The sequence below is a fragment of the Sabethes cyaneus genome, chromosome 3 (genome assembly GCF_943734655.1).
Source record: "Sabethes cyaneus chromosome 3, idSabCyanKW18_F2, whole genome shotgun sequence".
NCBI lineage: Eukaryota > Metazoa > Arthropoda > Insecta > Diptera > Culicidae > Sabethes > Sabethes cyaneus.
The window spans coordinates 176006291-176032092 of NC_071355.1; the positions used below are offsets into that span (position 1 = coordinate 176006291).

Genomic DNA, 25802 nt, shown 5'->3' on the forward strand with positions numbered 1-25802 from the left:
AAATAATTTTCATTTCAGTGGAGCTGGAAAAAACTTTTTAGTGTAAACGACCTTTTCCTAAACATAACAAATTAAAACATGTTCGTGTCTCACGTACACGCCCCGTAGTAGACGATTGACATAATTTTACCCATGCGAGTTTTTATTGATTACAGGTATTATATCGCCTCGGAAAAGAAAATAGGTATAGTACTGCTGTCTAATAATTTGAACAGTATACTAAATAATTGATTAGAATTTCATTGGAAGAAATCGTCGAGTGGGTGAGTTCGTAGTGAAAAGACTGGTTATTCAAATTAGCCTCATAATGCCAAGATATTTAGCATGAGGTGATTTCATGGATTCATATAAACAGAAATAAGCCAATGCTTTGTAGCAATTGCAATCGCTAGAATACATTCGTGAGAAAAAAAAGTTTAATATGGTGGTGAGTACCCAGTTATTCAAGAAGTGGTCGATAAATTAAGTTTGCTTCGTTGTTAAAGCAAAACAAAGCCTAGGTGCTACATTCTGTTTTCGAAACATGATGTTTTTTTTCGCAGCCAGCTGTTACAGTACAGGACAATTGCGAGGCTAGCGCAACGATCCTAACTCTAACAATCTCTCCAAGTTGAGATTTGAACATACAACGACTGGTTTGTTAATAACTTGCCCACTGATGTGCTGGACTTCCGTGTAGGCCAACTCACCACTATGAATGTTGAGGCCGCTATCAGAGGAATTAAATCATTGGCTGTAGCAGGGCCAGACGGAATTCCTACGCTTGTGTTGAAGCGGTGTGCAAGAACTCTATGTGAACCATTACGTTTCATATGCAATACTTCACTAAGCCAATCTACGTTTCCAGACCGCTGGAAGAGCTCCTTCATGTTCCCAGTGTTCAAAAAAGGAGAAAAGAGAAATTTTGCCAATTACCGTGGCATAACTTCGTTAAGTGCTGGATCCAAACTGCTAGAAACGCTAGTTAGTTGCCAACTGATGCAAGGAATCAAATCTTATATCTCAACCGATCAGCACGGTTCCTTTTCTAGGAGATCTATTTCTACAAACATACCACAGTTTACGTCACACTATAGCAGAACCGAAGGTGTACAAGTTGATGCCATCTACACGGATTTGAAATCGGCGTTTGACAGAGTCAATCACAAAATTTTAATCGCTAAAATTGATCGCTTGGGTGCGCCAACTGGCTTTGCAAAGTGGATAACGTCATATCTCGCCAATCTTCGACTGCGTGTAAAACTTGGCTCTCACGAATCGGATGCTTTTGGAAACCCATCTGCTGTGCCACAAGGGAGTAATCTAGGACCGTTACTGTTCTCCATATTTATCAATGACATTTGCTTCATAATACTCGACGGATGCCGACTATTATTGGCAGATGACCTGCAAATTTTTGTTGCGGGTGAGGCCCATTGAGGATTTTAGGCAGCTACAATGGATGGTAGACTTGTTTGCAAGTTGGTGCTCTGTGAACGTGCTGTAATTTCTTTCACTCGAAAAAACCATCCATTACATTGGCAGTACAAGATTGACGATCAAGTATTCGAAAGAGTCTCAACTCAACAAGGACCTCTGAGTTTTGCTTGATACACAACTGTCATTTAGGGAGCACTACTCGTACATCATATCAAAGGCTAATCGTGATCTTGGATTCGTTTTCCGGATTTCCAATAAATTCAGTGATCCGCAGTGATCTGAGGGCATTGTATTACTCTCTTGTGCGGTCAACGCTTGAAACAGCAGCCGTGGTTTGGAGTCCATACCATGATGTGAGGATCAAAAGAAATTCATTCACTACGCTTTGAGGTTTCTGCCTTGGAACAACCCAAACGACCTGCCGCCTTACGTTAGCCGATGCGCACTACTTGGTATGAACATACTGGCGAAAAGGCGCGACATTGTCAGAGCTGTTTTCGTTGGAAAAATACTTATTGGCGAAATAGATGCTGATCAAATTTTGAGTCAAATCGATGTGAACATGGCTCCAAGAAATCTTCGGCTTCGGCGAGTCTTTAGACCACACTTCTGTAGAACAGAGTACGCACAGAACAAACCAATTTAATCAAGTGTATGACGAATTTGACTTCAATGTTAGTATTAAAGTTTTTAATACTAATTTTTTAAATCATACGCATACAACACGTGGTAGCCAGGAGGTTTGTTTGTTTGTTTATTTTTATTTATGACCCTTTAACCTTTTGATCATTCAGGTCGATAGACAGAAGGTATCACAAAACAAATATAATGAATAGTAACGGTCCTAAGTTACTTCCCTATGAAACTCCCATGGACCGCAAAAACTGTACGATTCAGTAGAGCCTAACTTTACTGAAAGTTTTCAATTTGTTGCCCAACTCTTAAGCCAGCAGACAAAGTCATCGGAAGCACCTAGGTGATTCAGTTTTCGAAGCAAAATTTTGTGGTCATTACGGCCAAAAGCAGCTTTATGATCCGTGTAAATGGTATCAACTTGAGCAGCGTTTTCAATCTGACGCAGACAATGCACAGAACTGTGAAAGGTCTGTGTTGGTTGAACCTTTGGGGAAAAAGCCATGTTGTTCTATGGAGATATAAGGTTTTATTTTGCAGACAACAAAAATTTCTAACAGTTTCGACCCGGCATATAAAGAGATGATACCTGGGTAGTTTTCTATGCCATGTTTATCCTATTTCTTATAAATTTGAATGCCACAGGATCTTTTAAAACACTCCGGAAACGTTTTCTGTTCTGGTGCCATATGTGCCATATACAAGTGTTTTGCAACGATTTACGCAACGCTCCAGCACATCCATTCCATCGTGACCCACATTTTTAACTTCGAAAGGCCAGTTTCAATATCAGAGAAAACAGGAAAATACTAAGATCCAAAATGGTTCCAGGGACGTTGCGCATCGCATCATCGATTTAAGAGGATGAGGCTAAGGTGGAATTATACACATTAGAGTGCTGTCTAGCAAACATGTTGCAAGTAGTTTGGATATTGTCACACGTTGAATCATCGAGAAACATGCTGGAAGGAAAGCCATTTTGCTTGAACGCTTCTCGTTAACAAAGAACCAGAACTGTTTCGAATTTCTTTTGAGGTCGTCTTGTTTTCGCTTCACATAACATGAATACAGAAGCGCCTGTAAGTCCTATATTCGTTATTTATTTAGCAAAATGCGTACTTCGTCAGTATTGTGCTTTCTCAGGCTGGCTGGCTTAAGAGAGAGAGTTGCAATCGATATCTCCGCTCAGTAATCCGGAGACAAAAAGCCATTGCAGTAATTTTTTTCTTTACGTGTTAAGTTAACAAAATCGGAGTATCTGTCGCGATGGTACCATGTTTAGAATCATATCTGCGGAATCGTAAAATTGCTGTGAAATTGGGTACGCCACGATCTAGCTGATTTAGTAAAAATTACTAGGTTCCCCAAGGTAGTATTTTGGGACCCTACTATTTTCGTTTTTATCAATGGTATATATACCAAGCCTCATATACCTCATGGCACATAAGAATCGGTAAGGAGTTTGATGATCACGGTACTTTGCGGGCCCTCTATTGCTCGCTGGTACGCTCAATCCTAGAGTTTGCCTGTGTTGTATGGTACCCATACTATAACATCTATGTGAAACGTATTGACCGTGTACAAAAATATTTCATTCGACATATGTGCCATACAATGCCCGCCCAGTTTGCTTCGATCTGCCCATAACCGCCCAGTTAGCTTCGAGGTACGATGCTGGTCTAACAAGCCAGTCGTCGCATGTTCGAATCTCGGCTAGGCGGTGCTTGCTAGAGTCAGTAGGATCGTTGCACTGGCCCCGTAATTTTCCTGTACTCTAACAGCTGGCTGCAAAGTCTGCCGATAAAGGAGGGTAATGTCTAAAGACGGTATAAACCCATGGCTTTTTTGCCATACAATGCCCATCATATTGGTCATATTAACCTCTGCTTGTTGATTGGAATAAAATCCCTCGAACAGCGGCAAAAGGATATCTCAAATGGTCCACAAAATCTTAACCGGTAGGTACTATTGTCCTAATATTCTCGCTATGTTACAAATTCATTGTCCTCTGCGCCCGCAGTGCCATCAACGTTTTCTACGGTTAAACGTTTATTTAACAAATTACAATCAACATGAACGTATCCGCCGTCTGGCATTGACATATAAGCAAAGTTATATTTAATTTAATTTAAAAAGCCGTTTTTATCAGAATGGACTAAGCAAAAAACTCAATGAGGTTTCAAGCACATGAAATTTCAACCTTGATCACAAGCGCCAAGCTCACATATGAATTTCTCTCGCTATTATACGCGATGTCTCTGTTGCTATGCGATGTGAACCAAATTCAGCTGTGAGCATTCATTCATTCTTCCACAGCTGCCAACGAATCATAGAGCGAAAGAGAATCTACCGTCAGAGAAAACATTAGCAGCGAAAAATGCCGCACACATTCATGAATTAAGATGGTAAACATATTGGCGGAATATACATTTTTCCTTCGCGGGAATCGTCATTTTCTTAACTAGAAAGTAAAAAGCCCAATAAGAATTAGATAAACTTGTAATTTAAATGTGTGTTTTAGTTTAACTTTGCGATTTATTTAGAGATTCATTCTCTCACGTTCACTCACAGCTACGTATCGCACGAGAGAATGCCAATGCTGTTCAACATCGAATTTGTATGTATATGTGCATAGCTCCGGATAGCAGTTGAAGCAAAGCAGAATGTGATCGAGCGGGAAGAAATATATGTGAGTTTTGTGCTTCTTGCTATGAAAACAGACAAACTCACGCGTGAGTTTTTCTGCATAGGATCAAGTTTACATTCACAGTTGATTTTGATTCTAAATGAGTTTGAGATTTTGATTTTTTACCGTCGCTGGTAATATTTATATAACTACATTTTTCTTTTTATTTTTTCCAAATTCCATGGATAAAAGTTTCCAGGAATCATTAAAAAAATCATGTGCATTTTGTTAATGTAGACTTGTGAATTTAAAAAAAATTAAACTGCGTCGAAAATTACACTACATATATGTTTTTATTAAAAGTTTGCAAAACAAAAATTCAATTCAATATTGCACAAAAAAAACTTGTACTCTTTCAAATATTGGAAACGCCAGCTTCGAACAAGGTTCGGAATATATTATATCAAGTGGTGGTACTAGTAGAAACACATTTTGCTTCTATCGTCGTGTCTAATCCTTGAAACGTTGACCGCACATAATTTACGTTCCGCGATCATTCCACTGAAACAATGTTAATTTGCTCAACACTTATAAATTTGTTTGCACATTCTTGTAAGCGTCAAAATTCTCACCGAATCGTTTATTTGAACAGTTCTGTCATTCAATGTTTGACGATCGATGATCGCAAGTGTGAACCAACCAAGATAATTTTGGGTTTCTCAGAAAAGAAACAACATCGCAATCACGGTGGCTAATTGTCCAATTAAGCCTTATTCCGTACGTACAGCATTGTTTCGTGACAGGTGAAAGTCAATAGTCATTCCGGTCCGATTGCTTGCTTTAGGGAAAGTATGCACTACTGTATGCAATACTGAAACGCTGCAGCTCCCACGAGAGATCTGTCATTTTATTTAGACTTGTTGCGGGTCTCGTAAGTTGCGAATCAGCAGCCCGGCGAAAGGGTGCAAAGGAAGCGAAGATTTTTGCGTTTTCCCACTGTTATTAGTTTCACTAGGCGCAAATGTACGACTATTTTGCATTATTTATCCTGTTTAACTATTCTCCTCAATTTCTGGTTGAAACTTCAAACATCGTCCATAGAGCTTATACAAATTATTTCTACATTTTCATGATTAATCTTCGAAAGACATTAATTACCTATTTTTATCTAAATAGTACTCAAAATTAGGACGCCGCCCGCTTTCAGAAAGAGCGAACAATTGCTTGTTGTCTAGAAGAGCATTGTGTTCGGATCGGATGGATTTCAACATGGAATAGTTCATTACTCTCCAACTACCTGCCCACAACCGCCCCGATATCTCGAAAGCCTACTCAATTGTGTGATTATTTTTAGTTATTTTTTAAAGCGCATGAGCAACAAGCCTGGTGTTAATGACCTTCAACAGCATGAATTAGAAGTGCCATCTCTAGGTAATGAAGAGAGCAATTTACTGCTCATTCAAATGAGATCCGTGACACAATTTGTTGGCCCGTTGCCTTTGCTCGAAGTTATGTCACCTTCGCGTGTAGAGTGCTCGTACAAGATGTGCTTGTAGACCAGATAAAAAGAATTCAACGTATCCGAAATATCCGTTCGACTTTTCGTTAGCTCGAGTTGAGTGGCGGGAAATGCGTAATGTTTCGAATGTTTACTGTCGGTCCATCCGTGTTTCCTACCATGCTTTAACAAACATTGAATCTATTTTTACGAACTGTGGCGCTCTCGATGGACTGAGCTGAAGAGAATGACAAGAATAATACCGAGCATAACATGCCATTATAAAAAATTTAGCCGCTTTTGAGATAAGAATTTGATCTCAAACTCAAGAAACATATTTGCTATTTGGGAGATAAACATAATCCAAGGATAGGCTAACTTTATAGCACTTTGTTATGAAACTCATTTGTTGAGGAGCACGTTCGACTGCGTACAGTCGGAGACAAGTACAAACTAAAAAAAAAAAGTATGAAATCAATGTCGCAAGTCGTAACGTTAGTTTTCTGCTAAATTAGTAAACAGCATTTAAAGCAACCAATATAAAAAATCAATTATATTTATATGTTAGTTTATCAAATATCATTTTTTTACAGCTTCGTCAAGTAGCTCTTGAAGCAGAACGATTATTTTTCTAATCTTAAATTTTAGCAGAGGTGATCTACTTCTTCAGTTTCCTCTGCTTATTTTATGTTGTCACCGTTCTATCTTTGCTGTATGGGTGTGTATTGCATGTATACAATGAACTGAACAGTCATTTTATTGTGAGGCTTCTTCATTGACGCTTATCTATATCACCGTTCAAAACCTGCGCTGTTCGCGGTGGAGTGTTTGTTTTAACAGCGAGTTCACGCTGATGATGATTACCAGAAAAGAGATGATTGAGAAACTGGTTATAGAGTCGAACTTTTATTTGTTCAAGATGTGGCTAATTTTAAGAAGCAAACAACTGGTACTGTGAGATAATCGCACAGATTTGTGTAACAGCTGAGCCAACATATAAATAAGATAGAATCTGCACAGTGAGAATGCACTTAGGCCTATAAAACAAGATTTTAATTGCAGGCGAATTGAGCAGAAGCTTTTTTTTGTGAACTAGTGGTTGAACTAGTTTTTGGCAATTATCGTATCAAACGGTCATTTCAAACCTGTTCATCAAGCAATATTCGAAAAGAGAGCAGTGTGTTGTGGAACCCCAAAAGTAAGACGATCAAGTGGCTCAAACCTGTTGTATTGTTTGGATTAAAAAGCAGGCAGAATTTCACATTTGATGAACATTGTTTCGAGCAAAGTGACGTATCGATTGTGCGTAATAGTTTTTTGCGTCTGAGTTTATGGCAATTAGGCGTCATTTAAGGGAAGTTATAATGTTATTCTTTCATTTAAAGAAAACAGCAAAAGCATCGAGAATCCGAGTTCAAGAAGATGCAGCCCTAAGTGAAATAACGTGCTGTGATTCGTCTCATTGCTTTAAAGGCGGTCATTTCGATGTTGATGACCGTCCATGTTTTCAAATTTTCGAAGACGATGAATTTCGAGACATTGCTTGATCAGGACATATGACAATTTCCAATTTCCATTTGATTGTATGCGATATAGGCTAGGAGCTTAGGTTGAAGACAACGGATGTCATTTTGTTGTCGCATCGTGACAAAGATGCGATGCGCTGCGGAGATTATGCGGCATATTATTAGGTGGGATCAGGTCGGTGTTATTTTTTATGAGTTGTGACATCTGAACGAAACCGTCACTGAGAAACAGTATCAAATTCAACTGAAGCGCTTGAACCGAGCACTGCGCGAAAAAAGGCTACAATACGTGCAAAAACACGAAAGTAATAGATTCTACAGCATGACAACGCTCCACCTCACAAATTGAAAACTCGCTAAAGACTATTTAGAAATGAAGCTTACTTGGGAAATCATATCTCACCCACCTTATTGCTGATATGTTAAGTGACTTAAGCATGAATTCATTCTCAGGCCCCTCCTCAATCTTCCCTCGAACTGCATCGCATTACCAACGATGAAGCATCTTGCTAGAATAAGTTATAAGAGTAGTACTGGATAGCGAAATGGAAAGAGGTTTATTGATATTGAGCAAATTAAGACAAGTTTCCGTACTATATAACGCAAAAACTTCTCACGCTTCAAGTGTGAGAAAATATTTTGAGCGGATTGACATAAAAGGAGACTTCTAATTTCGGTTACGCATAAGCCGACGAATCACATCGAGCTAGGATAAAATTCACTGCGTATTAAATTCAGTAATACAGTAATGACTCCTTTTTGTCAGCCCCATGTTGAATTTATGGCTGACAAAAGCGGCAAACACACAAAATCGGGAACAATTTTTTATGGTAAATAATTTGAAATTCAAGATTATAACCCTGTAATATCAGAGACTTTTGCTAAAAATTAAGTTTTACTCTCAATTAATAAAAAGTCAGTAGGATTTTTGCACTAGCCCCGTAACTGTCCTATACTGTCCTATACTTCGCGGCTAGGCCCCGAAGTCTGTCGATAAAGAAAGGTCAAGTCTTTTTTTTTGTTGTGTGGACTCATTACTGCGACTAATCTGTAGAACTATTGTAACATTGCCCGGGTGTTTGCTGTAACCTGCACCGCACATGTTTTTTGCTACTATTGAGTGAACGATAAGCTTATAAATTTTTATGCGTGCTTGTGTGTATTGGGGTTTACCCTTCCTTCAATGCTTACTTTACTTTACCCACCTCGTTCCACATAACAGTGCTGTCCCCCAATTATAACCATCCCTGGCGCTACCTGGTAAGCTACCAGTGCATTTAACTATAAGAGAGGGACATTTTTGCACTTGCAATAGCCTTTATCGGGGTAACATAGAATTCAGCATGAGGGAAGGGTGATAAGGGGCCTGAGAATAAACCCATGCTAAAGTCACTTTGACATCAATGCTCTGATCAAAGCAGAGTTTGTCAAAGCAGACTCGCTAACCTTGCAGCTGCAGAGCCCCCAGGGTCAAGTCTTAGAAAGATAAGCCGGTCAAGTCTTAGAAAGACCTTTAGGCCCACAGCTTTGCTTTTTTTATCTACCAAAGCCTCAGCGCAATCTGATGAACAGGTGTACTCACTTAGTACTTCCTTCATAACAAGTGCTCCACATTTATTCAAACTCTGTGTAGGGGAAACAAGGGAGACTTGATCCCCATTTTGTTTTATGTATATTTCTCAAAAGTCTACTAGAAAAAAACCTGGGTTTTCAATTTTTCGGCAGTTTACAATACAGCTTACTACCTACAATTTATCAATTAGTGATACGTAGCGCTTAACAAAAGGTATGAGATATTTTGGAAAGTACAGAAAATTGTACATATCCAAAATATGCGGGAGACTTGATCCCCCGTCTAGGCACAATTGATCCATTTGCAAATATATATTTTTAAAGCTCAACTTTCATTTGAAAGTTTTATTAAAATAGGCCTAGTTCATATAGTGTCATTATTTAGTGTACAACAGTTTAATTCAAAAGTATAAAAAGTATTTAGAAATCGTTAAGTGCATCGATCTGTAAAAGTATAGCTTTGGACATCTTTTATAATTTGCGACGAGAACTTTTTCGTTGGGTTTTAATTTTTGAACCATTATATTTTTCCTGTTTAATAATCAGAGCGGCCTCCAGCTTCAATTTCGTTGGTGCATCTGTAAGGATGTGTATCTCCTCGTTTTCTTACTCTTCGCATATTTTTACGTGGTGATGCCTTTGGAAATGGTTTTATATTTACAGGTGTTTTGATAATTGTATTGTACGGAATCATCGATTTTGGTACCTGATTAATAGAATTCTTCAAAGAAGATGAGTTGTTTTGTTCAGATGAATTCTTTGTCCGAGCAGTCTTTCTTCATCCTTGGAAAATGCACAGGTTGCTCCTCCGTAGTCCGGTTGGTAGATGAACTTTTCAGAAGCATTTTTTCGCTCTCTCACATATCGCTTAAGTGTCATTACATTCAAATTGAACATTTTTGCGGTCGTTCTGACCGGATTTCCAAACTATTCGTGATTTTTACATAACGAATGTTTACGAAATGGAGAATGGTTCATTTTATTATTTACGACATAACGGCCTCCAAGCTCTTCATTTCCTAACAAAAGGATCAAGTGTCACTGAAATTATGTGGATCAAGTGTACCTGTCGTAGTAAGTTTTACTGAAAATTAATTTTGTAAAATATATACAAGTTTTATTGTAAAATGTATACAGCATCAATGAATAAACATATTTAGCTAATTTTTTGTTTGAAAAGTAATTCAAAAATTTCAAGGCAGTTTTCCGTAGCCAAAAAGTTGGACTTCACTAAAAAAAGAAGTATAGAGTTTTATTCCGTTGCAAATCTTATTATTTTATATTTTCTTTGCAATGTAAAAATTTATTACATTTTTGTTTTGCAATTTTGTTACTTGAATGAAATGTACAACTTTGTTTTTTTCTGGATAAAAACAACATTGTATTTACTGAGAAACAATGAATGGATCAAGTGTCCCAAGGGATCAAGTCTACCTGGTCTCCCCTATTGGTTGCTTTTCTGAAAATTTTAGACCCGTAAATTTTTATTTGAGTTTTCGGGTGCACCCTACTGACTTAGGGTAGTGCTAAAAATCATAATCTACGCCAAGAGACATTATTTTAGTCCATAGCTTTTCAATCACTGGACCGATTTTAATAATTTTGATGTCAGATTAGATCCGAATAAACGAGTCGTTGGATTGTCGAGTATCGGATTATCGAAGGCATACTGTACAAGAATAAAGGTGCATCGTTACCAGCTGCAATCATACGAAACTGACACGGATGACGTAAACCTGTCTAATTGGTTCGGTATTGCTTGATCAGATAGTATGCTTTTCACCTCAACGCAGAAAGGTGAGTAGTTAGAAATGAGAAGTGAGTAGTGAAAAGTGAATATTGAAGGGTGTGTAATAAGAAGGGAGAAGTGAGAATTGGGAATTGAGTAAAGAAAAGTGAGAAGTTAGACTGAAACATGAAATGTTGGTCATATTTGTATTGTAAACTATACATACGTAGTTCACTTAGGAAAAAACTTTTCAACAACAGCATTTTTTTCAGGGAAGATAAACCCCACCATCTGTTTTGATACCTATTTTTGATCCATGGTTATCATAATAAGGGACACCAATATTTCATGTCTACGTTCCACCCATTACCTTATTACCTATAAAGTAGAAATTTTAAGACTTCCCATTAATCAATTCAGTTGTCCTCAAGAAAATGAACCAAACTTCTAAGTCTTAGAGTAGCATAATAGTCTTAGCCATCATTATTAGGATGTAAAGACAGCAAGTGAAAAATACCCGGTAGCGCAATAATTGTTATTACTATGAATAGCTACAATTATAGCTATGTTCTTCGGATGCCCTTCGGTCGACTAAGAGAAGGCACACTCGAAGTACATTTGTCAACAACAATACATTTGCACTTCCCGTGCCTTGATTGAATGGTCACTTAACTGTGCTGGTAATTCGAACATTTCTATAGATACGACTTTTTATAGAAATATACCAGTCATGCCACAAATAACGCATTACACAGCTTATACACACGCAATTGAAATTATTGTACAATAAACGAGATAAAATTAGCTGCAGTAACGATTTTCAAGCTGCAAGGCGGCACCAATTGCTAAGCGTCAAGCTGCTAGATGCAGTTACAGCCACCGTTCAAGATAGGATAAAAACCAATGAATAAAGAAATAAGCGCATGTAAGCCAGTCTCAGAGATACGCCATGGCAATCACCTCACTCGTTCAAGTTGCTGTTGTTCGTTCATTTATCGAATTTGCATGAATTAAAATTCCTCGGCTTTCGACTGTTTACTCGCAACTCGCCGCAATTAAATTGATATGATGAATAAACGCATGACCCAAGCACGCATAGTGGTACATATTCGATATTTTTGAATTTATTGTCATTTCGTCAAATCTAGATGATTTGAAACAAAAATTAACGGGGACGTGTAAAATTTGATTGAATTTGAAAACATATATTTTGTGCTACCATATTCCACTATCCAAATTTCCAGAAGCGTGGAATCATCGACGGAAATGCTACTACGGAGAAGGATGGGATGATGTACGAGTACTCGCGCCGATGATGAGCTAATACCTCTCTAAAGCGATTGGCGCTTTTCAGTACGCCGCGATTTGTACTGCAGCCGCTTCCGTGGCGGTAAGAATTATTGGCATGCCAAACAAAATTTCATGCCTAATTGAATATTCATACCCCGTACGTAAACTCAGCACCAACTAACGTTCGGGATAATGCTACTAAGTCTATAATGACGATGTGATGTATATATGTACAAGTTTCGGTCGGCGTTCCGTAATTAGTAAGATTCGATTGAGCCGCAAATGGCTTTCGGCCAGCTAGCTTTTGCTAACACGCCTTCCGAAGGGGATTGTTGTCGATCGGGGAAGGATGAAAAGTGATTGCCTTTTTCGAACTGCGCCGTCCGTTGAACATGCATAGTTTGTTCACTTTTGGATGAGAAATACCGGTAATTGCCTTTTTTCGTGGTGCTATTTCCAAACGCTCGCGCTGTGCAGTATTTGATGGCAGGAGGTACGATGCGGGTGATTGTTAGCCACGGCCACTGCTAGCCAGAAATTGGAAACATTTGAAATTATATCATACTAATTGCCAACTTAATTCAACTTTCCATTTTGCTGTGCAGTAAAATGTTACGATTGACAACTCGATGGGTGCATTGTTTTTATATTTTCAAAATTATGAGATCGCTTTGACTGAAAACGTTTTTTTTTTATTTTATTAACGATACCTACACCTCATGCATATTATAAAACAAAATGCTTTCTAACTGAATGCTGTCATAGAAAGTAATCATGATCATGAAATCTTATATTTTATATTTTATTACGAACAGTAATTGGCAAAAACTATTGCGTTTGCGGCCCACGGCTTCGATGAAACAACCTTATTTAGACCGCATCACGCCTATGTTTAATTTGGTGCCACTGGCATTGAAAATATGCTAACAGTGAATATTTTAATAAAAATAAAATGTTTAACACTTAGCAATTAGTGATTTCAGAGAGATTAGTTAATCAGAATGCCATGCCATCATCAAAAGGTGATTTCATATATTTAATTTTCTTTTAAATTAAACGAGCCTCATTCAAATTAGATTCAACTAGTTAAATTGATTATATGAGATTTTAATTATCAGGGGACTGTTTCCAAAAGGCTTTTGAATGCTCTATCTTGTTCGCAAAATGTTTATTTTTTAAAACAGCTAATCTCTGTTGTTTATTTATTTTAAAGAAAGATTGCGACATCGTTCATTTTTGACGCTTAGATTTTTCAAGCAAATAAGCAACTGTCGCCAAATTGCGGAATTCAATCTTTCTTTAACCTAGGGAACAGAATTATTTTTTTTCTTATCAATAAAAAGTTTCGTGTTTCACCCTGGCAACACCATATCACTAATATAAACGCCGTCAAAGATCGACCAACAGTATAAAAGGGCGTATAAACCAAATGTCAAACAGAACGAGTGAAACTTTATTTTCCTATGCTGCGCCTCGCTGTTTGACGTTTGGCTTATTCGCCCTTTTCTAATGTTGGTCGACAAATGATGTAATAGTAGTGACAAACGTTAAATTTCTTTGTTTGCTAATCATGTTTCATGTTACTGTTCATTGGTCACTACTTCATTAGGGGAATGTCGTCGTGGCTGGGCCACCTTTGGCTTTCGCCATTAGCTTCCATTTCAAAAGGAATTTTGGAAATTTACAAACATCGTTGCAAATGTCTAAAAATAAGAAAATTTTTCTGAAAAATCTCGACTTCATTGCTTAGAAAATAAGGTTATTAGCATTTACATTAGCACAAACTCTATTTATTCGATACTAGCTTTTCATACCAAGAATTTATTTGCTAAAAAAAACCATAGGCTTAACCCTCTAACGGGCAACACCGTAAAAACGATGCGATCAAGCTAATGACTATTTTATCATGAAAGTACCCACAAAAAAACCTTAAGTTCTGATTTTCATGCAAAAATAATTATCTGGAGGAGCGCCAGGCAAGAAAAAGTCCAATTTCTCTTTTTCTTTTTTCATGCCTAGCGCTCTGCCCAGATATTTTTTCAATTCAGATATATTACAAAATTAAAATAATGCATGAAATTTACTCATAGAAACATTTTTTAGGTCAATCATTTTGTTCTAGATGTCCTTTTCCTTCAAAAGTAAAAAAGGGAATATTCGCGCATTAATTATTTTCGGAATTTTTCGGAATTTTTGTTTTTGAAAGATGATAACTTTTGAATGCATGGTCAGAATGTTATGATATTAGTATCAAAATGTCAAGAAATTTGTTCTGAACACATTTTGCATGTTGCCAAATAAAAACAAATTTCGTATGCGGCTCTGGAGCTCCAAAGGCGAAGGCCGTCTACAGACGGTCTTACCCGTTAGAGGGTTAAACGTCTTTCTAAGACTTGACCCTTTTTATCGTCAGATTTCACAGCCGGCTATTAGAGGTTTAGTGCAACAATCCTACATTTCTATAGATTCGAGATTCGAACATACGACGACTGACTTGTTAGACCAGCATCATACTTCGAAACCATCTAAGCGGTTAATTTGTTTGCTAACATTTACTGAATATCTAAATACATTTTGGTATTAATAAAAATTTTTATTAAAGATGGAGGAGCGTTTGGTGAGGAAGGATGGTAGACTGGATGATATTGCGAAACTTCGACGTGAGGCCAAATATATATTGCGTAGTTCATGGGCGTAGCCAGAAAAGTTGCTTGGGGGGGGTTTTACAAGAACAAATCTGACATAGCCTAACCGTAAGCAGTTTATTCAGGAAATGGAGAATTATTTTCAGTTAGAAACTATTTTGGTTGAAATTGAGTGTTCTTCTTCAGACAAATGCCGCTTAGTTGGTTTCGAGGTACGATGCTGGTCTAACAAGCCAGTCGTCGCATGTTCGAATCTCGGCTAGACGATGCTGCAAGATAAAGTCAGTAGGATTTTTACACTAGCCCCGTCGTAACTGTCCTGTACTCTAGTAGCCGACTGCGAAGTCTGTCGCTGAAGAAGGGTCAAGTCTTAGAAGGACGTTTAATCCCACGGCTTTGCTTTGCTCATCAAACAAAAAATATCAAGTTTAAATAACAGAGTTACAGTTATGGCTTCCCAGCAGGCATTGAGGTACGTTGTATGCTTGAATCTCGGCTGGGAGAGGCTGTTAAAGTTCATAGAACTGAGTCTCTTCGAGACGCACTATGGGGCAGAACCCGAAAAAGCTCGGACAAAACCTCAAAATTTTTATTCGAGATATTCTGTCAAACCTAATATTCTACGTATAGTAGACATATAACCTATAAGAAATATGCATAAATTGTTTTAATAAGTGTTTTTTCAATAGGCATTAAAGAAGGTGAAACACAGTTTAAAAAAAATTTGGAAAATGCAAAAATAAATATCGTTTAATCTTTTAGCATCTAGCTACCATGCTGCTTAAAATTCTATACTTTTAAAAGACAGTTCACATTAAAGGGATTATAAACTAATAGTTTAAGTGATATTAAGACAGATTTTTTACTAGTAGGTTTTGTTCTGAGAAAATGTTTTAGAACAAAAAATTTGTTATTTTTGTCAATTTTCAATAGTGTGTAGAAAAAGATTTCCGCTCTGACACTACCTTCAAATCAACATTCAAGGTGTTAACTAGTAATAAGCAAAAAATTAGCTGCTACTAGTTGCGATGTTCGGAGATATTCAAGTTTTGCGAATACATGTTTTTCGGCATTTTCGGCTACAAATTAGTAAATGCGCGCGCCAGTGTGAAGTTTATTTCTGCTGTACGTTGAATAGTCATGCTTGTGTATGTAAGACACAACATTATTATCGTTATGAGATACATTGGAGTCGATAAGGGGAATTTAGGACATTGTAAAGGCGACCACTTAACTGCTTTATTCCAATTAGCTCTATTTCAAGTCAAATTGGCAGTAGAATATGTTCGGATAGACTTTCAACTCGATTGAACTAGCGTCCATTTTGTTTATTATGAGTCGAATATGTTGATACGTGTTTGCAGGATAAACAGATTGCTACTCTGTCAGTTACTCGTTATTTTTTGTGCCTTCAGCCAGGCTTTGGCTGCGTATGGCCAAACTAGTTAAATAAAAAATTAATATTAATAAATAATTTATAGAGGTCCACAAATGGTTGATATACCCTATACCAGATTAATATTACCAAATTACTCTTGATATACAGATTGTGATAATTTGTATAGGAAGTCGTGCGACTACCAATTTTGACTGCACACTGAAAAAAAGGTGTCTGGGTAATTAAAACATTTATAACTTGATTCCCGTAAGTCCTACAATTTTGGTATGTTCAGTAACTTTACGTAACTTTACAGGATAAACAACTTTTGTGAAGGCACAATATTTCAAAAGTCATTATTTAAAAAGTTAGACTTCAACGCCATCTATAGGAATAAAAATACAACTATTTAAAATTTACAAAAAGATGCGAAATTTTATAACAAACAATGTTGCTGAAGACAATAAAGCTCTACAAAGCATATGAAAGAAGTTATGAGGTTTTGTCCGAGCGCCGGCTCAATCTGCCCCACTGTGAGACGCAGCGAGGGTGCTTAAGAACAACTTATCCTATATGATTCTCAACATCGCTCTTAAGGTGATCCGACGATCAAATTTCGAAAAGAGAGGTTTGATTCTCAGTAAATGTAGCAAACTTCTTGGCTAAGCAGATGACTTTGCCAGGTGGCTAATCCGGTGACAGAAACTTTGCCACGACGAAGGCCATCTATGCTAGACTGAAGGCTAGCAGGATGGGGCTTTAAATCAAGACCAAATACATGAATGATAATAACTCAATAATTGGTCGTCGTTAAATCAGACCGAGCCGAGTAAAAAAAATCTTATTTCGAGAAAAACGCGTTCAAAATTTACTGCTCTGAATGGTTTGTAGCTATTAATTGTTCGAAATTATCTCATAACACTGGCTGTTTGCAACATTTATGTAGTCTTATTAGAGTAATTATAGAAAATTATTAGATTATTAGAAAATTCTTGATCGTTTGCTGTCATTAACTCATTCTTTTAAATTTTGCGATTCGGTCTGGTCTGATTTAACGCGGACCAAATGACGAACGTGCTTTTTTCGCGGACGGTAATCGTTGACGGCGACGAACCAGAAGTGGTAGATGAGCTCGTGTATGTAGGATAGCTGTTAGCCGCGGACAACAACACAAATAAGGACATCCAGCGGCATATTCAAGCGTAACGGGCCTTTTTTAAGGGGATTTGACTACTTTGTCCATTAATTTGAACTTTTGTAGTATATACCTGTTTACCCTACGTGCCATGCAAGCCAATTACCATTTATAGACAACTAGCCATTTGCTCCTGCACATTCCCAGTCAGGTATAATATGGTTTATGAAACCGATAACCTTCCCGGGATTAGCAGACTAAATTTCACTAGGAGATAAGCATGTCTTGTCAAAAAATTTAGCTCTGCTCATGTAAAGCGCACTACTACTGCAAAGCAGGTGCAACGGGCCTACTTTGAGCTTCGCTAAACGCTGCGATTAAGAGGCATAAGCCACCTTAGGAACCTGACAACGTACAAACCCCCTATTAGACCGATGGGCCATGCTCACGGAGGACTTACGCGCCTTTACGGATGACATTTGACGAAGTACAAGCTGAAAGCGAAAAGCAGCGGAGGTACATGAATCAAGGACAACCTTCCCTGCTTGGGAAGATTGCCAACGTACATTTGGCGAAAGTCGGTAAACTACAGTGAACCAGTCACGTCGTAAGGAAAACGGTTCTATACAACAACCCCACCGACACCGGCACAGAGAGACTCAACGTGCGAGATGGCTCGTCCAGGTCTATAGCGACATTTTTTATTTTTTAAGTAAAAAACTGCGACTTCAGAAATGCCTGAAAAATGGGCGACGAGTAACCCAAGATCGAATTAAATAGGGCTTAAAACAGCACGAACCATCGAGTTCCCAGTTCACGACGCCGACGGGGATCGTACAATAAGCCCCGTACATTTTCCTCTGCTTTAAACAACAGCTGGCTGTGAAATTTCAAGCTTGAAAGTGTATAACAAATTTTCTCCTGGGGGGGGTTTGAACCCCCAAAACCCCCCCCGTCGCTACGCCCATGGCGTAGTTCAATCACTGAGTCGGACTCTAACCCACACTCTTCCGGTTTGCGCCCAAATGTTTTGATAATTTAACTATCAGTACACGACACCCTATATTAGTTAATCTCACATCTAATTTCGATCATTCCAGTCCGACTCTATCTACGTCTGACTTCTATGGTGTTTCTACTTTTTGAAAATAAAACGAGAAATGTTTTGCTTGGATTTACTAAAAGTTCAGATTTTCGGCACCATGTTTCTACAATGTGTGCCTGCTGCATTAAAAATGGTAGTTCAGTTTGGTAGTTATTTCCCTTCAAATAGTTGAATTCATTACAGATTGCCATCCACTTCGTACTCTGAAGGATGAATAATTATTTGACGCTCGAAGAAAGGTAATACCAAAGTGAGGAAGAAGATTATGTTGTGGCTACTAATGTTTTCTACTAACATTAGTAAAGAACATATAGGGCACGGGAGTTCTAGTTCTAGTTCTAATGGAAGAACAGGTGGTTTTGACGTTCTTTGAATAAAAAATAGTAGAATACTTACAGTCTTAAGAAAATAGTTATAACATATTAAAATTGTATGTCGGCAAGTATTTTTATTGGCAAAGGAAGAGGCAAATAGGCTGAATTTAGAAACCTGCTGAAAATACACTCCCGTTCCCTACTCTCATTTACTAGAATAACTATCGAATTGTCACAAATAACCATACCAGGGGCGTAGTCAGAAATCTTTCCTGTGAGGGGAGGGGTTATAAAAAAAATCAAAGTCAAACCTTAAGGAGTTTATTCAGGAAATGGGGAGTTATCTTCAGTTTAAAGCTGTTTATGTTGATTGAGTGTTCTTCATTTGACAAAAGAAATCGGAATAAAATAAGAGAAGGCAAATGTTAAAATTTTGCCTCCCTGTTGGCAGCGAGGTGAGCCGTATGTTCGAAATTCGGCTGGAAGAGGCTGTTAGAGTCCATGGGATCGAGTTTCTTTAGATGCGGCGAGGGTCGAGACAAGCTGCCAGCTTGCTTTTCAACATCGCTCTTGAGGGGGTGATCGAAACGAAAGGTTTAATTTCCAGTAAAGATAGCAAACTTCTTAGCTGTACAGGTGACTTTGATATTAAAGCCAGAAACTTTGCCACGGTGGAAGCCATTTACGCTAGACTGAAAGCGGAGGCTAGAAAGATTGGACTTAAAATAAACGCGTCGAAGACCGAATACATGAATGGTGGACGAGAATTGTTGACGACGATGAACCAGAAGTGGTAGATGAGTTCGTGTATGTAGAATCGCTGGAGGCCGTGGACAACAATACAAATTCAGCGGATCCAGCGGTATATTCAAGCAGGACATCGAGCAGGATTCTTTTACACATCCCAAAACGCACCGGTCAAGCGGCATAAACTGTCGTACGAAGCTGACAGTATAAAAAACCCGGTTAGCTACGGTGAATTGAACACGTCGCAGAACCGTTTTCAGTTCTATTCAACAACTCCGCGGGTAAACAAAATAGAGGGGTTCAACGAGCGAAATGGCTTGACCAAGTCTCAAGCATTTTTTTTTATTTTTAAGCCGCCATTAAGCTCCTCACTTTTTCCAGCAGAGATAAAAAACTGAAACTTGCAAGAAAGTTTTGTTTTAGATCAACTAAGAATAAACCGCAGAGATGTATTCCATTTTTTTAATCCCTATGTCCCGCAACGGTATGCTGAAAAAATTCAAACGCAGAGGCTTACATAGAGTAGGGGGTGGTATGCAATTTTTACATAGATTTGTCGTTCCGGAGAGGTCAGAACATTAGATTCGAATCCAAAAATATTGTCATTGACGGTCTCGCGTACAGCGATTTTGCCTTCGCTGAATTAGCAAGGCACGTTATGTTTACACGGCTGGAATTTTGTTATACAGTAAAGATTTGCATAACGCGGTGGGTGGTGCTGTACGCCCATTGCGATATCTCAGTTGTTCATTAACCAATAAAGTTGATTTTTGGTACATTGTTAGCATGTGGTATAACCTACTCAACTACCAAAAATCAACTTTATTGGTTAATGGACAGCTGAGATATCGCGCTGGGCGTAACCACCACCCACCGCGTTATACAAATCTTTACTGTATGTAACATCTAAGCTTTGGGCAATAACAGGTCGATTAGATTTCTTTCCTATCTTTGTTTGTTTCTTAGGGTCCAAGTTAATGTCTTGATCGCTTGGCAGAAAATGGTTAAATAAAAAAAAAGCTGCTTCAGAGAAATCTGGGAAATAAGCGACGAGTAACCCAAGATCGAGTTGAACGGAGCTTAATACAATGCGAACCACCCCGGCTCTAAGCTGCTGACGACGACGACAAGGATCATACTACCAGCCCCGTAAATTTTCCTGAGCTCTCAGCTGGCTGTGAAATTTTAAGCTTAAAAGTGCTTAAAAAGCTTAAAAAAATATTTTTTTTCTCTTGAGGGGGCCACTTTTGCAATTTAGAACTAGAAAGTTCAGCGCACTTTCTCTGCTCCTGTGGAGATCTTGCGACTTCCAGGTTCAGGTTCTTCGGAAGCTAGTTATTAACTCCATACTCTGTATGGAAACTCCATCCCAAGGAGGTTATTGGTTTTATTGACTATGTACTACCAAATTGGGGCACAGTGTTATAACCTAGCTCAACTCCATCAATAGGTATGAGCAATCAATAAACTGTGTACAGCAATCGGGACCAGCTACAGAAGACAATCTTCGTGACTGTCACAGCGGCATTTTTGAACCCAGTGCCCTTCTGGCATACAAAAAAATATGGGTGGATTGTGGTGTGCTTGTGGTACTACCATCTGTTAGTCCTACCTACAAAAGATATCAATAGAGATAGAAAAAGTGCAGTAAATTGAAAAATGCAAAATATGAAGTTGTTTGTGTATTTTTTTGAAATCCGTAAGCTTTGTGTATTTCTTTTTCCAAAATTCAATCAAGCAATAATTCACAACGTCTTGTAAATTCATCAAAATCGTTTCCACTCAACACTCTGTATTTTTATACAGTGCTTTTTGTAGTAGTTGTGCAGGTAGCAGATGGTGCTGTTGTAAACAGTGCTACTATTGACTTCGGAATCACTTCAAGTGTAAATATTTCAACTAAACATTGCTCGAGGTGATGGTAAGGCCGTGCGAAAACGAAGGAGGATAGTCGGTGCAAATTAACTGCACACGTAGCAGTTCCATTCACGGTCGGAATTTGAAAACGAATTGATGCGTTTTGTTTGTTTACGTTTTCTGTCGAATACAATCAATATTTAGATTAAACTGGTAAACTTTTTGCGCTGCGAAATAACATCGAGTTGCACAATTTCAGAGACATGTGCTAACGAAATTTATCAACAAAATAATTATTTTACCTCCGTCCCTTTTTGATGTCAATCAAGGTTGACATTGCTATGAATGACAAGAGTTACCGACCTTCTTGTAATCGTTGAATAAATCTTTAGCGTTGAATTTGCAATTGCACTCAGCAATATAACAGAAGTAACTTTGTACCGAACCTTTCGTAGAAAAAATTATATGGTAATAAACACTGCTCTTTGCAGTTGGACTTTGCACTTGGTCTAATAACTATTGCCGATGCAGCCGGATGCAACAGAAAATAGGGGGATTAGGGGCATAATGAGCACACGGGGCGAAATGGGCACCCCTCTTTTCTACGAAAGTACGCATTTTGTAACATCATATGGCATGCGAAACATTGCTGTAGGTACTACAGTATCTATTTATCAAAAAATGAGTGATCTCTACTTTTAAAACACGGAGTTATATTAAAAAACTCAACTTGGTTCTCAGACGCTGAAAAAATTATAATTTTGGTGCACTACCAAATAAGCTTTCACGATCATTTAAATATCTTAAACTATCAAGTGCACACTGCAACATGATGTATACATTGTATCTCAAATTTCACCTTCATTGAAGTTTTGATTTTATACTATAATTAGTGTAAAAACCCATTTTTACTTTAACTACTTGACTGGGGGCGAAATGGGCACCCTTAGGTGGGGTGAAATGAGCACTATGTCACATTAACTAACCTGTCAGTTTCTTTGTTTATCGCGTCAATGCTTGTTTACAGTGATGGTATAAATATGCCAAGAGAATCCGAAAGACATAATTGGTCAAAAAAGGCCTTGCAAGTGGCCTTGACCACTCTAAGACGAGACTGAATACTCACAAAATAAGTCGCCAAGTACCACAGCATTCTGCGGCAGACGTTAGCTTGGTATGTGAGGCCATACGAAAGGGCAATCTCGGGGAAGTAGGTGGACCAAATTGATTCCTTCAAAACTGTTTTCGCTCCCGCTGAAGAACAAGAGCTGTTGGTCCATATTTTATATATGGAGATTCGATGCTACGGTATTACTACCCGTGAAATCAGAACCCTCGTATACCAGCTGGTAGAGGGAAACGGAAAAGCATATGTCTTCAACACTAAAACACAGCATCATTAAGCGTCATCCGAAAATTCCTTGTGTGTTCCAGAGGCAACCTCCGCGGCTTAATTGCCTTTAAGCGGCTTGCGGTCAATAGTTTTATCGGCGTTTTGACACGTTTTATGTTTTTGTATGTATGGATGTGTATGTGTTGGTGTATATGTGTATGTATGTGTTTATGTATGTGTATATGCATGTGTGTGAGTGTGTGTGTATGTGTGTGTGGTTGTTGTTCGTATATACACCCTTCAAGCATGTGTTTATAAGGGTGCTCATTATGCCCCAGGGGATGCTCATTTTGCCCCACACACTGACCGATTTTTAGTTTTTGAAGCACAAGTTTAAATTGCAATTTTCGCCATCATATCAATTATTTTTCAATTTGTTAACAGTATGCCTTTAATTATCGATAGTGAATGTATGTTTTGCAATGAGGACACTTTAAAAATTCTGTCATTTTGGGTGCTTAAATCAGCAAACAAGTTAGGGTGCTCATTATGCCCCTAATGCCCCTAATAGAGAAGTTGGTACACAAATTGACTGAACGGATACATGTTGAAAACCAAGCAACCTCACGGTGCTGTGCTTTAGGTTAAAACAAACTCAAGCCTTTTTCACACATCAGATGGGTGGCGCATAAAAAGACCATATAGAAAACGCATAATTTAAAAAAAATAATTATAGGTAACATCAAGCAGAAACCTGTTAACTGTTTTCACATCTGGTGTAAAAAGTTGGTTGAAACTCAATGTGAAGAAATGCAATTCTATCTCATTCACAAGAAAGCTATAAATAACTATAGATCATAAAGTAGTTGCAAGACGCAATCAAGTTAGCGACTTAGCCGTTATTGGTTATTGACTCAAAATTAACCTTTGCTGATCACTATAACATCATATATAAAGCAAACAACATGCTCGGATTTATCAAAAGATTTAGTTTACATTTCAATGATCCTATATACAATCAAAACATTATACGAAGCATATGTTAGACCTCATCTGCAATAATATAGCATAATTTCGACTCCCTACCCTTTTGGGTTCAAAAACAATATTTATTATTTGCTCTGCGAAAGCTTGGTTGGACATCTTTAAAAGAGCAACGGTCGCAGAAGCACGATGTTGATTGATTAATCTAGAGAGAACGACGCAGAAATATTGTGTAATCTAAATTTTTATGCTGCCACCCGTTCACTCAGAAATAGAAATTTATTTTATAACAATAATCGAAGAACAAAGTATGCCAAAACTGGTCGTTTAAATAGAATGGTGTCCTGCTACAACTTATATTGCGAAACTATTGATGTAACCTTGAACAAAAGAGCGCTTGTTAGTTAGTATATGGTCTACTTTTGTTTCACGACTAATAAATAAAACCATCTAAAACGACACGAGTGTAAAAAGAAACTCGTGTAAACGACCATCAAATGCAAATAACTTTCACATCTTGCGTGAATATAAATCTTTTATTTATAGACATTCTGCAACATCAGGTCGAATCTATGACGATGATGTTTCTGTACAATTGTACACTATAGGCGAATGAATGTTTTTCGTTATGCGACATTTGTCAAGCATCATGATTGACAGTTCTGACTTTTTACTGCTGGGCATCTAGCCCAACTCAGCGTTCGTCTGTAGCAGTTGCGTAGTTTGACCAATATGGAAAAAGAAAAAATCACATCACATGCTCTGATCCCCGTTCATCTTTTCTACAAAAACGTCATAAATTCAATTGTTTGGACAATGATCGAAATCACTATTCGTATGACACAAAAATCCTTCGCACCGGAACAAAGCCATATAAAAATTATCTAGTAAAAATATCAACAACGCTGGGTGAACGTAACCAAAATGTGTTCAACGTTAACTTCGGTAAGCTTCTATTTTTATTTACTGTCCCAAAGCAGACAGACCCAAACTAGCAGCGCGTGAATGTCAACAAACAACATGCTTAGATACGATGCATGAACGTGAGAGCACGTCTAGAATGCTGGGCCCCTAAGAAATTAAATTTCGTCATTCACTCGCTACCTGGCGTCGAGCGGTGGACAGCAAACCGGTATGTACGTGTTCCGGAAAAGGCTATGCATTTGTGAGGGAATCGCTAGAAATTTGTCAGAGTAAGGTTTCACTCATTAAATGTTACCTTCCCTAATAAAATAATAAAAAAAATGTTTAATTAGACACAGAAGAGGTTTACCTTGAATACTAATTTCAGTCTGTTTCGAAATAGTTGAAGTTAGAATAAATATACCGAGCCCTCAGCGGCTGGAGCAGTCTATGTCATCACATTTAAACAGCAGATATAAAGATTTAATAATTCGTCGTGATTATTACCTGACTGCAACTCGTACAGAGGATTCCTTATCGTCGTCTGACATCTTTTCACTTCTATTTGTGATTGCTTCGTGGTTATTCTGTAGAATTGCGGGTGGTTAGAGACAAATATTTATTCATTCGACGTGTTTCAACGGATGCGGCAAATAGTACGGGGGTAATGGTAACTTTGAGCTGGATATCCTTTCTCGGAAAACACGTAGATCCTGAAAAGATATTAAAAAGAAGATGAGTTAATTTGGAAATTTTATGCGGGGAACATAAAGAAACAGTGCTCAAAGTATCTTCTCTCTGATTAGCTCAACAAAATTGTTATACGTTCGTTGTGAAGCACCCGAGTGTACTTTATACAAGTTACCCGCAGACACTAATTATTTTTGAAAAAAAAAACCAAATATATTTTTTATTATTCTATATTAAGTCAAAATATTTAACCACTACTAAAATACGGAATCAAATCTTGGAAGAGAATGTTAGGGTGAATAGTATCGTGGCAATAGCCCCGCAATTATTCTGTATACCAGCGGTTGAATGCGCAAAGTCCAACGAAAAAAAGCAGGTCAAATTCCGCAAAATGTACGAACCACCAACCAATAAGGCC

At 37.9% G+C, this 25802-nt stretch overlaps 1 protein-coding gene across 2 annotated transcripts in view; it reads right to left on the reverse strand.

The window, feature by feature from the left end:
- Window positions 1-25387, reverse strand: part of LOC128741119 (kinesin-like protein KIF21A) — a 60412-nt gene extending 35025 nt beyond the window's left edge. For both annotated transcript variants that reach the window (XM_053836698.1, XM_053836696.1), the window contains exon 1: window positions 25202-25387. In XM_053836698.1, the coding sequence (XP_053692673.1) occupies window positions 25202-25245 (44 nt within the window). In that variant the 5' untranslated portion in view covers window positions 25246-25387. The remainder of the gene's footprint in view (window positions 1-25201) is intronic.
- Between the last annotated feature and the right edge of the window lie 415 nt (window positions 25388-25802).